This window comes from Onychomys torridus, chromosome X (genome assembly GCF_903995425.1).
Source record: "Onychomys torridus chromosome X, mOncTor1.1, whole genome shotgun sequence".
Lineage (NCBI taxonomy): Eukaryota > Metazoa > Chordata > Mammalia > Rodentia > Cricetidae > Onychomys > Onychomys torridus.
Genome location: NC_050466.1, coordinates 91234873 through 91252716, shown reverse-complemented (window position 1 = coordinate 91252716; position 17844 = coordinate 91234873). Strand labels below are relative to the sequence as shown.

At 41.3% G+C, this 17844-nt stretch overlaps 1 protein-coding gene across 3 annotated transcripts in view; it reads left to right on the top strand.

Moving 5' to 3' along the window:
* Hdac8 (histone deacetylase 8) overlaps positions 1-17844 on the top strand; it is a 219949-nt gene that overhangs the window by 83544 nt on the left and 118561 nt on the right. Inside the window, exons 8-9 of one of the 3 annotated variants that reach the window (XR_004943719.1) lie at positions 13210-13333; positions 16704-16756. The exons of 1 other annotated variant lie outside the window; for it this stretch is intronic. Coding sequence is in view for 1 of the 2 variants with exons in the window: in XM_036175201.1 (XP_036031094.1) it covers positions 16704-16876 (173 nt within the window). In the remaining variant the exon portion in view is untranslated. Of the gene's footprint in view, positions 1-13209; positions 13334-16703; positions 16877-17844 lie in introns of those variants that run through there. One more of the 3 variants, XM_036175201.1, reaches the window with a different exon arrangement.

The window sequence follows — 17844 nt, the reverse complement described above, 5'->3', positions numbered from 1 at the left end:
TTTATGGACAGAAAACAAGAATAACTGTCCCCAAATTTACATCTTAGATATGTAATTCTTCAGAGGATTTTTTAAGATTTATTTATTCTTATGTATACAGAAGAGGGCACCAGATCTCATTATAGATGGTTGTGAGCCACCATGTGGTTGCTGGGAATTGAACTCAGGACCTCTGGAAGCGCAGTCAGAGCTCTTAACCTCTGCACCATCTCTCCAGCCCATGTAATTCTTGATGAAAGCTTGAACACAGAGAGTCTGAGTTCTCCTGTCCCTGCATTTTCTGCCTTCCTACTGTAGAAGGTGAATGGTGTCATCTGGCATTTTAGAGAGCTCTTCCTAGGGAAGTACATCCTTTTCATGTGCCTTTTTTAGACTAGTATTGTGAAAGATTGTTTACTTCTTTGCATTGTATGACAAAACCTCTGGTACCTCTTGGTCCTGGCAGGAGGCCATATGCATATGGAGTAGAGAGTCTCCATCCACACTCCAAACTACTCCATCAGTAACCTCCTGAATAAAATGAGAGACTCAAAAGACATCTCTAAGGGAGATTTAACAGAAGTGTTGCCTTGTGATGTTGACTTTTAATGTTAATATTTAAAGAAGAGATGTTTTAATGATGATAGGTTTTTCTAGAAATTACCTTCCACTTGGATTTGCATGTGGCACTTGGCCCTCTGTATCACTGAAATTTAGAAACAGGTAGATCCACAGTGAAAAGAGCCCAGCAATTATAATTTACTCCTTTGGGTGTCATGATGTGGCAACAGCAGTATATCACACAGATATTCACACTTAAATCTTTGAAGCAGCACGAATTTTTTCAATTCTCTTTAGTCGGATGAAAAGGGATGAACTCTCTCAAATTTGTATTTGAGTACAAATAATTACATAGACTTCCTTCCATCTTCATCTCCATTTTCATTACAATGGGAGAACTGGCAGAAACTCATCACACAATTATCCTACCTCTCTCGTCATTTGGGTCACAGCTACACTGCCTGGATAATCACTAGTCACTTTGGTCCAGTGATAAAGGTAACAAAAACTGCCAGTTCATTCTGGAAGCCTTGCATCTGGAACTTGGCCCTCTGTAAGTAAGGTATTTTTATTACATGCTTTTGTTCAATTTGATAAACTTCTATCCTGCCTCTCTGTAATGTAGCAGATGTAAAATTGCCTATTGTTTCTGGAAAATAGATGAGTCAGACACTAATTAAATTCACTGAGAATGTTAGCCACAGGTGGAAAGGAGGCCAAAGTGGGCTGTTCATTTATTCTTCCTGGTTTGATGTGTCTTTTAAAATATTAAATTCAAAAGGCTTTAAGAGCCTCACAATGCAGGATAATTTGGAAGGAGGGATCCTGTGCTTCATTATCTGAGTTGTCCTGAGCCAATAAGCTAACTGTGCATGTCTGGAAGACTTGTCTGAGGCTGTAGTGAGAACTGGTATTTTCTTTCACCTAGTCCTTAGGGCCTGAAAGGCCTGTGGTTAGAGAGGCAATGCAATTTTCACTTCCTTCTCTTCTCATCCAAATTTCACCAAGTAGCCTATCCCACCCTGTGAAGCACAGAAGTCTTCATAGGTGATTTTTTTTCCCATTTAAGTCAAAGAGGACAATGTTCTAGAATTCGGGGGTGGGGGGGGGTTCACTGTGCTACGCATTTTCCCTGTTCTCTTCTTAGTGATGACTGATTCCTGCTCCTGGCAGCAGTTTAATAGGTTCTGATGCTAGAACATATTCTGAAACGACCCAGAGTCAGGAAGACCTTGTCCTAAATGGAATCTTGATACTCATACTCTTTAACACAGGGTTGCTCTTGAAAAGGATCCCGAACATGACTCTCTCTGTGCTCAGTGGGATGTTGTAACGTCAAAATTCACACTGCTCCATCAACACGTGCCTCCTACTTGTACTGTGGTTCTACCCTCCCTTAGTCCTTGGCTGATGCCCCACCCCTTGAGACCTGCCTTGGAGAGCTGTTTAGACTGTACATTAATAGTACGGCTTGGAATGACTGCACCTAATACTGCCCTATGCCTAGCAGCTACTTGGACACGTGAGCTGTCTTAACTGGCTTATGTTGACTGGGACCATACAGAGGTTCAGTTAAAGCTAGATTCTACTACCTGATGAAGAAGCCTGCTGCTGAGTTTGGGCGTATCTTAGTCTGCGTGCACTGTTGCCAAGTATGCTATCAGGAAAGAGCCACAGCCACTGGTATTTAAAAGAAAAGCTCTGTCAACTCAGCCGCCAAGTTAGCAAGTGAATGGGCTTGGGGGTTAGGAGAGTAGCCGAGAGAAAGGGCAGTGTTTGCCTGGAGATGCTGGGGGAGCTTGGGGTGAAGGAGTTTGTGTGTGCCAGCTCCATGCAGGAGAATCCTGAGGAGAAGGAGAAATGGGGAGGGACTGGGGGCATCTTAAATGTATGAGGGGTGAAGTAAAAAAATATCTATCCTATTTAAATATAGGCAAGCCTCACTAACTCAACCTAATTAGAGGAAAGCCAGTCTGAATCATGGAATATTTTAAATGCATTTTTATTACTTTCAAGTATTGGACATGCTAGTAATTCAAAATAGACTAACAGCACAGAACAGCACCTCAGGGAAGGGGCTTTAAGAATCATTTGTAATTAGCATATCAATTATTTGTATGTAAGTGGATGTGCACAAAGTGCATAAAAAGTTTATTCTCCTAAGTAGGACAAACATTCCCCAGTGCAATCCTGTTTACACTATTAATTTGCTTAGCCAGCCCTTTTTGTGCCAAGATAGATGTATGTAAGAAATGCTTATTTCCTCAGGGAAGAATGAATCGCTTCCCTGTGTTTAGTCCAGTAACTAAGAAGCTGAGCGCCACTTGATTGGTTTGGGATTTCCAGGATATGGAGTTTTGAATTTGCATACAGACTAGAGAGATTTCATATGGAGAAGATCTGGCAGCCATTGCCAGAGACCCCGTTTCCCCATCTGGATTTCATTGAAGTGATCTGGATTTCATCAAGCAACAGGACACTGATCCTAAATGATCCACCAGACTCTCCAACATAGACATGTTTAAAATACATCCTGCCCGAGAAAAATAACCGCCAAAATATGATAAGTTGGAGTTACTCAATGTGCAGTACTTAAAAGTAATAAAAATGCATTTCTTTTTAAGTCCCGCAAAAACCATGCAATATCAAGGTAATGATGAAAACCAATCCCCAAACTTTTTCTTGCACACCTCATTGTGTGACAGCATTGCACAGACTTCCAATCATCTGGGAGAAGATATTATATTGTGATGAGCTGTATCAGGTGCTAACTATATGGCAGGATTTTGGCTTTGAATCTTAGTGAGGCCCTCCTGAGTAAAAAAAGAAAAAAAAAAAAGGTGAAGGGAGGGCTAGGGGCATGTTTATTGTTAACAAGTCATTATTGTCCACATAAGTTTAAAAAGCTGTGCAATTGCATTGAAAACGAGGTTTTATAGGATAGGCAGAAATATGATTAGGAAATGAGAAGCAGAGCTATCTGCCTATATTTTACCCTCCCCGAATTAAACTGTGCTCTGGGTAAATTGTGAATTCTTCAAGGCTTAGCTAGAGAGTAGAAACAAGTGTGGCGTGCATAAGCATGAGCAGTAAATACACACAGTGATGTTGCAACTACAGTTTGGAACAGCTCCAGCGCTCCCCTTTCCCCCAAGGGCATCACTATCCAGGGTCTGCAAAGGCCAAATAGCTCTTTGGCTTCCAATCTGATTTTTTGCCTAAGAAATCAGAGAAGTTGGTTTCAATTTTAATACTATATTCTTCCAACCTCTATGTAACAGAAAGGCACTTGTGTTTCTGCCCCCTCTTCAAGTGAGTTTTGTGTTTGGTGAAAGGTAATAGATTGGCAGCACTGGAAAATGAATTACTGTATTCCCAGAACAGGTATAACCAGGCAGTGACACTATGAAATTTCTCTCTGCCTTTGGGGACCATTAGAGTACTACTCAGGAAGTCGCTGCTATGGTGTGCTGTGCTGAACTCGACAGTATCCTAGTGGGCTTTAAGAATTAACATAGCACTCGAAGGGCCTGACTTAAGGCCATTCATTTAACATTCCGCGTTATGCAGTGCTTACAATGTGCCTGGCACTGGGAGAAGACATTCACAAATGTTGTATCATTTAATCTCCACAATAACCTGGGAGAGGGAGAATATTATTCTTGTTTTATAGAGAAGAAAAACAGGGTTCAAAAAGCAAAGCTGTCTGTACAGCTCACCATGCACACACTGGATCCAGACTCTTCCAACTCTGTGCCAGTGTTCTCCCTGAACTGCATGCTGTGGAGGTTACAAAGGGGGACTGAGGCGGCATGCTCCAACAATATGACACAAAGCCAAATGTAATTTGCACTGTGAGCACTCCTGGTGGTTTCAGAGCCGTGAAATGACCTATCCCAGATCACATAAAGGCCATTAACACAGTGAGCCTTCGGAGTCATATCCTTTCGATCTTCTTCCAGACCTGCCTCTCTGCCCAGCCCACCACCTGCCCAGATAATATATACCCTGCTCGCTGGGGGGTCTGGCCTTTCAGAATGAAAAGAGTCTTAGAGCCATGGGACTTAGTGATGATACCACTGGAATGGAAGTGGAATTTGTATACTAATTCTAGCTCTACGATACACTCTGGGCCACTGGTAGGTCCTTTAATTCTGTATGACTCACTTTCCCTTGTGTGAATGAGAGCGGCTTCCTTCCAAGAGGGACAGCAAGAGATAAGTAATAACACACTAAAAAGAGTGCAGGCCTTTCTGTTGCCAAGGTGAAATATATTTAATGAGTAGAATTACTTAGTACAAGGCCAGCTAGAAAGAGATACCAGTTAGAATCTATCTATGTTTTTCTGTAATGGTTCGGCAATGAGAGAAAAGATAGCCCTTTCAAGTACTACAAAAGGACATCATGAAAATTAAAAGGACAAAAGTTATGTGAGGTTGTTGGTTGGTGGGTGGGCTTGGGGAGTTTAAGGTTTGGTTTTTATTTCATAGGTATGGCTGTTTTAGATGTCTGAGGAACCAGTATAGCTTGCCTGACGCTAAAAGCAGAGAGAGAAATCATCGGAAATTAAATGCCTTCTGGATGTGTCCAAGAGGCAGGCATGGCCCCCAATGAAATGACACGTCATCTTCGCTGCAGGGAGCCCCACTGCCATCCCATCATCCCACAACTATTTGTAATAGATCTGAAATCACTGAGGCGTTTGCCATATGCTGACTCCCCTGACAGCTTCGAGTCTTTGCAGAATGAGTCAGCAGTACCTGAGCTGATGATAGAGGGTTGAAAGAATGTAGAAAACACACACACGGAAGAAAGGTGGACTGGCCTGCTATTTGGGACTGATGAGTGATTCTTTGGGTCCTTCACACAGCCCTCTTGTGAATCCCATTAAATGCAGTGAGTTTAGTATTTATATCTTAGAGAGGCCCTTGGCTGCTGGCAAGAACTTCCCTCAGGCTGACTGGGGAAGCTCAAAGCATTAGTAATACTCTCCCGCTGTGGCCCACTAAGAGGTTTGTCAACTTTTAAGTTTCTCCCCCCCCCCTTTTTTTCATTTCTAGTGAGGGACCCTCTAGAGCAGTGGATCTCAACCTTCCTAATGCTGTGACCCTTTAATACAGTTCTTCATGTTGTGGTGACCGGCAACCACAACATTATTTTCATTGCTGCTCCATAACTGCCATTTTGCTAGCTATGAATCGTAAATATCTGATATGCAGGATATCCGATATGCAACCCCAGTGAAGAGGTCCTTTGAGAACCGCTGCTCTAGAAGGTGTTGATAGTATTTGGTAGAAAACGTGAGAGATGCTTGCCTGACTGAGCTGAGGTATAAACTAGAAAGTCAGGAAATGGGACCTGCTGGCAGCCTGTCTCTATCACAGGCCTGGCTAGGCAGACAAGTTAGGGCTACCATGTTCTGCCACCAGCCATGATCCTGACTTGTACAGTCAGTTTGGGATCCCACTGCCTAGAGGTGAGACTTTTACATTCATAATTCCTTAACAAACCAATAATAACTACATGCTCTCTCCCCCAACACCACCACCGGCACTCATTTCATCCCCCCCCCCCAGTGCTGGAAATGAATATGCCACCAGTGAATGATGTCAAGGGTGCAGAGCAGCAGAAGCTGTGGGTGAATGTCTCGAAGCTTCAGGGGCTTTTCTTTTACCTCAAAGTATCATGCCTGTCATCAACCCTAGCTTTTTTCCTGCTCAGGCTCCAACACCCTCCCCCAGGTTTAGGCTGCTGAAGTTTCTGTGCCTGCTTCTCCTCATTTGCATAGCCCCCTCTGAAAACCAGACTGAAAACTGGGGGATCAGGTTTCTCATCAAGAAAACTGCATTTCAAATGAATGTCTTGTGTGTTTATAAGGAAGTTACTAATGTAGTGTAATGAGATGCCTGTCTTCCCCCTCCTTTCTGAGGAAGAGATTTTTATAGTTTCATAAAAACCTAAAATTAATGATTTACAGTGTAGCACTGTTACAGCCGTTAGGAAAGGTCTCCCAAAAGCGGTCTATGGTGGCATTTCATTCACTTCTTCATTTAATGACTATTTATTGAATACCTACTATGTCTAAAGTATTGATTCTATGTTCAAGGAAGTTAGGGGAAATTTAAAAATGTTAGATAGAGATTGATTTTCATATTCACACACATTTGAATAAAATAAAACATGGGAAGTTGCAAGAACCATAAAATTTAGGATGCTGTGGGCATTCAAAGGAAATAAATACTTCAGAAAAAGGCTTAATTAAGGAGGTAACATTTGATCTGGGTTCTAAAGGGTACCTAACTACTCTGTCTTTACAAAGTGTGCAAATGTGTATGCATATTTATAAAATCTGGGTCAAGTTTGAATATACACAAATTGTCGGGGAGGATGTTCTGTAGAGAGGGAGCAGTAAGGTCAGAGTGGGAAGAAGGCGTGTTGTGTACGGAGAATAGCAGTGGTTCAGTTTGGCCGGACTGTGAAGTGAATGAGAGGCAGAAGTCACAAAGACGGGAAAAGAGGGTTGGAACTGCGACATGGAGGAGCTCACATTCCTAGCTTGAAAAATTCGTGCCACCATGTTCTGTAAGCATTAGGCAAAGCAGCGAAGGTATTAAAGTGAGGAAATAATAAAACCAGAGTCTACTTGAGAAAAGTAGTATGCAAAAATAATATTCTGTTATATGAAACAAGGTGGGCGACATATCTGTACGCTGTACAGTGCAGGAAGTCATGGAGCACGTTGAGTGTAATAATTTAGAGGTTCCACTCTGGTACCAGGCTGGAGCTCTGCCACTTAAGAGAAGTATGATACTGTATGGACTTCTGAACTTCGCCGTGCCACAGTTTCCCCATCTAGAAAATATGTGCCTTAGAATTGTTATGAGGGTTAAATACGTTATCATGTGCATAGCACAGTGCTCTGCTCTGCGTAAAGTCTTTAAAAAATGTTAGCTGCTAGCATTTTCTCCATTCATGCAGGAGATGGAATTTGGGATATTCTTGAAAGAATGACTATGACTATAATGTAGGCACGGGAAAAGGGGACTTTTAGCCACAGTTCAGCATGGGACAAAAGGCCGACTTAGGTGAAGATGCAAAGTGAGTGAGGTAACCAGTTTGCCTGTGGGATGACATGTCATAGGTCAAGGGGTTATTGAGTAATAGGATTTGAAAAGTAAGCCAGAGGTAGAGCAGGATGGACTCTGAATCATCACCTAAAATGGAGTGAAGGATTTGGGGAGAGGGCAAATGAGTTGGTCAAAATTTCCCTAAGGAAAATTAACTTACTGGTGGTTTGCGTGAAGGAATGGACAGGAAAGAGAAGTGAGGCAGGGCAAGTTGTGAGGAAGCTATGGGTGGACGCACCGTGGGTCAGAAGACTGGCTTCAAGCGTGCAATGAGAGTGAGAGACGGGACTGACGAATTTAACCTGCGCATTCACAGACCGCTGAATGGGACAACTGGGTAGCTACATGGAAAACAGCAAAGCTGTATCTTTACACCAGCTGTTTACAGCTGCCTTAGATATAAAACTGTTAGAATAGAACAGAGATGATGACCTTGGATGAAGGGGTGTGTTCTTAGATACGACACCAAAACCACAAGCAACAGCAGCAAAAATGGGTAAAACAGACTGTCAAAAGTTAAAACTCGGGTTGGGGATTGAGCTCAGTGGTAGAGCACTTGCCTAGCAAGCACAAGGCCCTGGGTTCGGTCCTCAGCTCCACACACACACAAAAAGAAAAAAGAAAAAGAAAGAAAGAAAGTGAAAAGTCTTTTCTTTTTTGAGATTCTAATGTAATTACAACACTACTCCCTTCCCTTTCCTCCTCCCAGCCCTCAGTACACCTCCCCTTGCTCTCTTTCACTAATTGTTAGTACATGCATGTATGTCCAAGTGTATACATATATATTCCTAATAAAGCCTGTTCAGTCTGTGTAATTTACTTGTATGTGTGTTTTCAGGTCAAATTTGTACTTCAAGTGATACTATCAATAAAGTGCAAAGGTAACCCACAGAATAAGAGTGAATACTTGTGAGCCATGGCACTAATAACGGACTGGTATATATTAGGATTTATTACAACTCAGTGGTAAAAAGTCAACCCAGTTTAAAAATGGGCAAAGGACTGGAATAAACACTACTTTAAAGATGTCCACATGGGGGGTTGGGGATTTAGCTCAATGGTAGAACGCTTGCCTAGCAAGCGCAAAGCCCTGGGTTCGATCCTCAGCTCAAAAAAAAAAAAAAAAAAAGATGTCCACATGGCTGATAAACACATAAATAGATACTCAACTTCATTAGTCATCCAGGAATTCATTACAAATGGAGGCCACAGTGAAAGAAAGGGCTTTAGCTCTGTGGCAGAGCTTAGGCAGGAGGCCTGAGGCCTCTGGGGTTAATAAAATGAGATAGTATATCTTACCCATTAAGGTTGTATGTATGTATTTAATTATATATATATATGTATGTATGTATATACATATACGCATGTAACAACACTTCATGAAAAAAGAAGCCATGAATTTGATAGAGAACAAAGAGGGTTTGGAGGCACAAAAGGGAAGAGGGAAATGATGTAATCATATCATCTCAATAAATAATAAAAAAATTAAAAGAAAAGTAAGTTTTGAAGAGAATCTTATAGTAAATAAATTAAAACAAAGCATAAGAACAATGTACATGAAATGCAAATAAGTATTCTTAAGTATTTATTTCTTTAAAAAAATTTTGTTCTTGAAAAGAATGGATAGCTATTTTAATTTAAAATAAACCAAGACAGAAAACAAGTGTTGACAAGACTGTAAAGATATTTGAACGCTCAAACACTGCTGGTGGAAATGTAAAATGATGCAGCCACTATGGAAAAAAGTCTGGCATTTCTCAAATGCTTAGACATAGAGTTATCACATGACCCAGTAGATACACACACACACACACACACACACACACACACACACACACACACACACACACGAGAATTAAAAATGTGTCCACAAAAAAATCTAAGCATGAATGCCAATAGTAGCATTATTCATATTAACCAAAGAGCAGAAATTATCCAGATATCTATTAATTCATGAATAGAGAAGCACACAAGGAAATATTTGTACATAAAAAGGAATGAAGACCCTATGTCAATAATCCCCAACAAAGAGACTAATATACTAGTTCACATGATAACACAGATGAACCTTGAAAACACTATGCTAAAGAATCTAAACACAAAAGACCACATTTTATGATTCTACTTGTATAAGGGCAAAATTAGATAAATTTATAAAAATAGAAAGTAGACCAATGCTTTCCCAGGTTTGTGGTTTGCAGTGTGGTAGAATGAGTAGTGACTGTGGTCATAAGGTTTCATCAGGGCATGATGAAAAAGTCCTAAAGTGTTTGTAGTTATGGCTACGCAATTCTGTGGCTACATTAAAAAACTAAACAAAAATTGTACACTTTAAAAATGGAGGAATTGTATGATATGAAAATATCAGTTGTTTCAAATATACTTTGTGTGTGTGCATGTTATATGTATACAGGGGTGTGTGTGTGTGTGTGTGTGTGTGTGTGTGTGTGTGTGTGTGTGTACACTAGAGGTCAACCTCTGGTTTCTCATGAGCCCTTGTGTTTTTGAGACAGGTTCTCAGTGAACCTGTAGATTGCAAATGAAGCAAGGCTTGCTGGCCAGCAAGCTCCAGGGATCCTCCCATTTCTGCTGCCCTGGTACTGGCTTTTTCCTGAGTTCTGGGGACCTACAGCAGGTTCTCATGCTCACCCTGTTTCCTTAGCCCGTTACTGTAGCACTACACACTGCTGAGCAACTGGAGAACCTTTTGAGTAGAACCAGCTGCCAGATGCTTTGAAGAAGTTTCCAAGGCCGACAGAGAAAGTCAGCTCTGTCCCCGAGAAGACGTATAGGGGGCCCTGATATTGATAAAACTTTGGCAGTGCAGATAAGGAGGAAGAGATACAGGCTATTTGTTAACCAAAGAAAGTGAATCCTTTGAGGTACAGGCATAGAACATGAGAGAAAGAGCAACAGGAAAGAGAAGCTAGAGCCCAGAGAAGACAGCCTTGTGGAGAAGGAATCTAATGGAAGACATTTTCAGGTAGAGACAAGAAGTATGGGAATGTACTCACTACACAGAGCCTCGACCACTTACCTCAAGTATGAGGCAGAAAAGAGTTGAGTTTTAAAGATTCACCTCAAACATTTTATCAGCAGTTAGTTGCCCATGGGGAGGAAGTGGAGTTGAGGAGGGCTTTTTGTGTTTGGTATTTGAGGGGTGGGATGGTTTTGCTTTGAGACAGGGCCTTCCTATATGGCTCTGACTGATCCGGTGCTCCATGTATACGCTTGCATAGCTCTTCCTGCCTCTGCCTCCCAAGTGCTAGGATTACAAGTGAGCACCACCACACCCAACTTGTGTTGGACTTTTTAAAATATATCAAAAATGTCCTTTCACCGGGTGGCGGCGGCGGCGGCGGCGGCGGCGGCGGCGGCGCACGCCTTTAATCCCAGCACTCGGGAGGCAGAAGCAGGCGGATCTTTGTGAGTTCAAGGCCAGCCTGGTCTACAAAGCGAGTTTAGTAAAGGCGTAAAGCTACACAGAGAAACCCTGTCTCAAAAAACAAACAAGAAAAAAAGAATGTCCTTTTATCCTATTTTGTTTTCCTTTTGAGACAGGCTCTTACCATGTAGTCCAGGCTACCCTCACATTCACTGTCCTGCCGTAAGTTTTATTAGGACAGATGAAAGAAATGCAATTGTTTATCAACTGGAAATAAAATAAAGGATTGCCAAGTTACAGTAACTGAGTGGTCTTTAGTAATCAATAAATGTTTATGAAATTTGATGGTCTGGAGTCGTAAACATAAACTGTAGTGAAAACAATTCTTTTGAATTTTCAGCTTACTATAATAGTGGAGGACAATCAATGTGAATACTGTGGTTGATTCAAAGGCCTTATGTAGGCAAGGCAAAAATGACCATTTGTGAGGGAGTTAAAGATGCTTGTCAGAGTTTTTGAAATCATTGACTATGTCCTTTGGAAGAAAACAGGTGGACTGGTGGCTTGAAAACAGGAAGTGATCAGGCAATCAGAGTTTTAACATGAATAAAGAGCAAGCATAAGCCAGGTGGTGGTGGCTCACACCTTTAATCCCAGCTCTCGGGAGGCAGAGGCAGGTGGATCTCTGTGAGTTCGAGACCAGCCTGGTCTACAAGAGAAACCCTGTCTTTAAAAACACATGGGAAGAGGGCAAATACAGTAAGATCATGGCAAGTCAGAAAACTGCAGTGGAGAAAATAGTTCAGAGTTCAGGATCTTAGATATTAAATGGTTCCAAGGATTTCCTTTTCAAACCCCCCAAGTGGCCATGCTTAGGAATAACTAAAGTGGATTGCAGATAGACACTACTGTTGTTGAAAACAAAAAGAAAGATGATGTCGGAGAATTAGGACAGTCCTTGGAGAAAAGTCAGGTGCTTTTTGTTTTGTTTTCTTTTTTCAATTCTGTAAATCTATTGCCAACCTTATACCTGCCTGGCCTATAGTAGGCATTCAATTAGCATTCATTTGATGGGCAGATGGATGAACAGATGGATGGATGAATGGATAGATGGACAAACATTTTAGCACTTAACAGTGTTTTGTACTTCCCTGTCTTCTACCCCCTACTGAACCATCAACACCATCAGGTCTTTGCCTCTGGCTTCTTTTTTCCCCCTTTGGTTTTGTTGAGACAGGGTCTCACTATGTAGTTGCAGCTAATTCACTAGTAGCCCAGGCTGGCCTGAAATACTGGACAGTCTTCTTGCTTCAACCTCCTGTGTACTAGGATTATAAGTATATGCTATCATCACTAATATAGGAAATTATAGGTTTTGACTCTGGATTTAAGTCAGCGAACAAGTACTAGACCACAGAGAATAATGGCAAGTAAAGATAAAAGTAAAAAAAAAAATTGAACCAGAAGCTAAAATCCTCAATGGAGGGGGAAGACTATTTCTTAGGTCTATAGACAAGAATTTTAATAGTATTTGTTTAATATAAGCAGATGATGTTGACTTCAAAGTGGAGATATGAAGGCAGGCCTAGTGGCTCAGGCCTGTAATTTCAACACCCAGAAGCTAAAGCGGGAGGTTCCCATGTGTTCTAGACCAGCCTGGGCTACATAGTGAGACCATGACTCAAAAGACCAGAAGGAACAAATTTTATATATCTCCCACATCAAAAAACAAGCAACGAGAGGAGGGGTATGAACTGGGAATGGTAATTTCTCCACACACCACCCATTCAGAGTCCCCCACCCCGACAACCTGCCTACCCCTCCCTCTCAAGTCTTTCCAGACTTACCTAGCCTTGCCTCTCTCTCATACTGTCCTCATGCCTAGAGAGTGTCAACGGCCCTGTGCCGTTCCCTCTGCTGCTAGGCTTTGTGGTTTTGTCCTTACACACACTATCAAAAATCAGAGCTCAGAAGTATTTTTAGCAAGGTCAGTACTTCCAGATCTCCAGGGGCCCCCGTTTGACTGTCAAATCAAATGAAAACCTGAGTAGTTTTCCATGTCCACCATCCAGCTTTCTGTGAACTGAGGTGTATTCAGTGTACAAAATGCCTTACCTTTTTCCAAGCTTCTGATTACTGTTTTCTCTACCCATCCAGAGCCCGTTTCATGAGAACTCCCTGAAGACTCATTTTCCCTACAGCTCTAATGAAGACAACTGTTCCAGAAACACCTCCCTTCCTTTCCTTCCTCTCTCCTAATTACCAGTCATGAACATTATAGGTATCTTCTTTTCTTGGGTATCGCTCCATGTTACTCTCTTAATTCTGTCATGGAAGTTCTTCTCGAGTCCCTGTCTTTCTTGTGTCAGTGGCCTGTAGATGTTTTTAAAATCAGCCTTCAGTGTATTCTACACTAGAGTTCACTCCTCTCGAAGGTGAAATTTTAGTTGTGTCCCCAACACACACAGCATACACATTGCACATGTACATACACGCACATAATGTTGGAGACATTTCAAACACATTTTACATAAAAAGTCAGGCTCATTTATTTCTGTCTTTATTTCTTGCCTGCATGTCACATGTGCTCTCTTCACTGAACCACCTTTCCTTTTAGTACCCTCCTCCATAACCATCCCCACAGCAAGCTCCCCTAACTTTAGTCCACAAGCCTTCAACTAACTCACTCTCTCTCTCTCTCTCTCTCTCTCTCTCTCTCTCTCTCTCTCTCTGCCTTGCTTTTTGTTTTATGTTAACATTTCTGGGGATAAAACTCAGGTCTTATACCTGCTACCTTCTATGCTTTAAAAAGGCTTTTAAATTTTTTAATTAGTCAGGAGGTGGTGGCACACACCTTTAATCCCAGCACTCAGGAGGCAGAGGCAGGTGGATCTCTGTCAGTTCGAGGCCAGCCTGGTCTACAGAGTGAGTTCCAGGACAGGCTCCAAAGCTACACAAAGAAACCCTGTCTCGAAAAGCCAAAAGCAAATTTTTAAATTAATTTTATTTAATTTATTTTGGAGAGGGGCACACATGTGCCATAGCTGCTTGTAGAAGCCAGGGGACAACTTTTAGGGGTCGGTTCTCTCCTACCATGTGGATCCTGGGGATGGAACTCAGGTCATCAGGCTTGGCTGCACATGTCTTTACCCACTGGGCTACCTCACTGGCTTTCACAAAACTTTCATTTTAAAATAATCACACATTCACAGGAGATTACAAAGGGAAGTCCTGGGCACTGTCCTCTAGCTTTACCTAGTGTGACAATTAGTACAATTACAGTAACATCATCAAAATGAAGAAATTATTTTGGTATAGTTTGTTGACTTCATTCACATTCCACCGATTATGCATACATTCATGTATGTATCTATGAAATTTTATCATATATGAAGCCTCACATGACAACTACTACTGGCATTGATTAAGCTCTTCCCTCTGTAGTTATGATTTTACAATGTTATATGAATGGAATCACACAGTATATATTTTTTAAGATTGGCCATATACTCAGCATACTTTCCTTGTAATCCTCCCAAATTCTTTGCGTATAGTAACGGCTTGTTTCTTCATATTGATGAATAGTATTCCACTGCTGTGGGTGCTGGCTTGTTTAACCATTTACCCATCAAAGTATGTTTGGATTTTTTTCCAGTTGAAGCTATTTTGTGTAAAGATGCTACACACATTCATGTACAAGTTCCTACATGAAAATAAGCCTTAACTTTCTAGAATAAATTGCCCAAGAGTGCAATTGCTAGCTCATATGGCAAGTCTATTTTTAGTTTTGACAGGAACTGCTAAATTATTTTCCAGAGTGGCTCTACCATTTTACATTCCCACTAACAAGATATGTGTGATCTAGTCTCCACATCTTCACTAGGAATTAGTACACTGTTTCCTCCTAGCCATCTTGAGAGTTGGCTCCTGTATGTTGCTCCTTGTCTTTCAGGACCTAGAGAGCCTTTATAGCCTCTGTAGAGCCTTTTCTAACCCCACCTGGAGAAGCTCACTTCTCTCTTATGCCATCTCTGATACTTCATTGACCGTTGCATTTTAATTATTTATTGTCAGAGTCTGTGTATTCCCCTCTATTCTGATCTACATGATGATACAGACCATGCCAGGTTCCTCTTGATTCCTGGAGCATCTGGTCCAGTTCCATTCTGGGCACACAGTGGGGGCTCAGTAAGTGTGTGCTAAGTGAAGGAAAGAATGAGTGGAAAGAATGTTAGTGCCCCCCCCACTTGCTAGAAACCTTTTTAAAATAGATATCACGCCTTCCTCTGTGTCTCCCAGCAGCAGTTAATAGGGTGCTCTGTTTGTGTAGATGCTCAATAAATGTCGCCTAAACTGTTCACGTGGCTTATCTTCCCTCTGCACCCATGAGATAAGCACATGAAAGAGAGAACAGACCTAAGAATCCTTGCATTAAGGATCATATGTCATAAATTTTGTAATATTCTTATAATCTTTACAATCACTCAGCATTCATCTGTGTGATGAGAAATCAAAACAGAATAGTCTAAGTCAAAGAATGCCTCTGTGACCATCCTTTCATTCCTGGTTACATATGAATTGGAGAGGGCAGTGTTTTATGTTCCTGAATTCCTTTTGCCATCTCAGAAGGATCTGGGATTTTTCTGTTTTTCTGCACTGGTGTAATTTGACATGTTGATTATGAAAGGGTCATTAACTTCAACATTTTTGATCACTTTTTGACTCTGTATTTTCTCAACTCTGAAGTCTGTTAATTTGCACTTGTTTATATGTCTCTGTAAGAGTCACTCTGGCCCTTGAGGACTGGGATATGTTTTGTCTGGAAAGTAGATTGTAAGCCCCTTGAGAGCAAGGACCGTATAATTCCTAGGAATGCATTCTGGACATTGTCAGTGTTCAATTAATGATAATATTGGAAGCCTGACTAAGGTTACCTGTCACATTGACATTTCCCTTTTCATCTGTAAGGCTTCATGCTCTCTGCAAATAGCAGTTAGGCTGATTTGATAGCATTGATTCTACTGAAAATTACCCTATTACCCACTACAACTTGTTTTGGGGGTACTTTCAAATTGTAATTTTTCATCAATTGATACTGTTCTTCTAATACCATGGCTGCATATGCACTGGGGAGGACTGTATTTCAGAATGCTCAAGTCCTTGGCATAATGAAAAGTAACCTGATACCATCTAGGCTTTCAAGGCTTGTGCTTCTTGCCCCCACTGATAATTAGGTGATAAACTCCAAGTGTGATTGTTATCTAAGATTATCAGAAGGAAACTTTCATAACTATTCAATGTATGTGTTTTATTTCTCTAGGTTCTAAAATGGAATAAATGTGTATACTGTGCCCCATGGCTATGAAAGTTAAATAGATATCAAGTGTTCAGTGAAGTCCAGGTTTTGAAATTAAAAGGGCAGATTTGTTCGTTGGTGATGGTGGAAGTAGGGGAATTGTTATTGTAAGTCAGGTTTATTAAAGTATAATACCCATACAGCCAGGTTCATCCTTTAAGGTGGACAGTTTGATGTGATGGATGGGTTACATTTCAATTACTCGATAATTCAACTGTCCCTCCAACACACTTTACTACAAAGCCCTAACTAAAGCTGCTCTCTTCCTGATAATTTGTGTCCTTCTTCTTCCCAGTGTACTGAAGGAAGTGTACCAGGCCTTCAATCCTAAAGCAGTGGTTTTACAGCTGGGAGCAGATACCATTGCTGGGGATCCAATGTGTTCTTTTAACATGACGCCAGTGGGGATCGGCAAGTGTCTGAAGTATGTCCTTCAGTGGCAATTGGCAACTCTGATTTTAGGAGGAGGTGAGTTCAAAGGAAAATCACCAAGAGAACTTGTCAGTCCATCCTCCACATTTTCTTGGCATAGAAGATATGTTGATTTTCTTGGATTGGAAAGTACTAACCTGCCTGTGGCCCAGAAGCCTAACTATGAAATCACCTCCACAGTTCAGCATAGACTCTGGCTCATCCCTAGTTACCTTGACATGTGCTTTGACGCCTAGGCACTCTGAAGTTTGTTTTAATTCTGAAAAAAAGGTTAAAAGTAGAACATTTGCCTAACATACACAGACTCTGTGTTCAAACCTGAGCACTGAATGAAAAAGAAGCTGGGCAGTGGTGGCGCACGCCTGTAATCCCAGCATCTGGGAAGCAGAGGCAGATGGATCTCTGTGAGTTTGTGGCCAGCCTGGTCGAGAGTGAGTGCCAGGATAGCCAGGGCTATACAAAGAAATCCTGTCCTAAAAAAAAAAGAGGAAAAAAAACAGCCAAAAAACCAAAAAGAAATGAGATTATAATGGAGGATGTCAGCCCCCAAAGACTGTGGGCCCTTCTGTCAGAGTAATCATTCACTCTCTTTTCACCATCATGTTTAGAAACACACCAGTGAAATTCTATCTCTACTCACAATGACTAGTCAATACGTGAATTAGTTGAATAGCTAAGATATATTCAAGAATTGCCCCTTTCCCCTAAAGCAGGATTTTGTTATAATGAAGCAAACTTGAGCATTCCTGCTTCCCTCTTACTGCTGTTTGCGTTAATAAACTAACAGAATGCTAGGTCTGATAGAAGCACTTACATGTTTAGAACGTTGCCCAACCTCAGTCACTTTATAGGTACCTTAGAGTCATTAGGCACAGTGGCACATGTCTATAATCCTAGTACTTGGGAAACAGAATCAAGAGGATTGGGAGTTAAGGGCTATCATGGGCTACACAAGACCTTGTCTCAAAATGTATTTTAAAAAAGTGCATATATGTAGGCTAGAG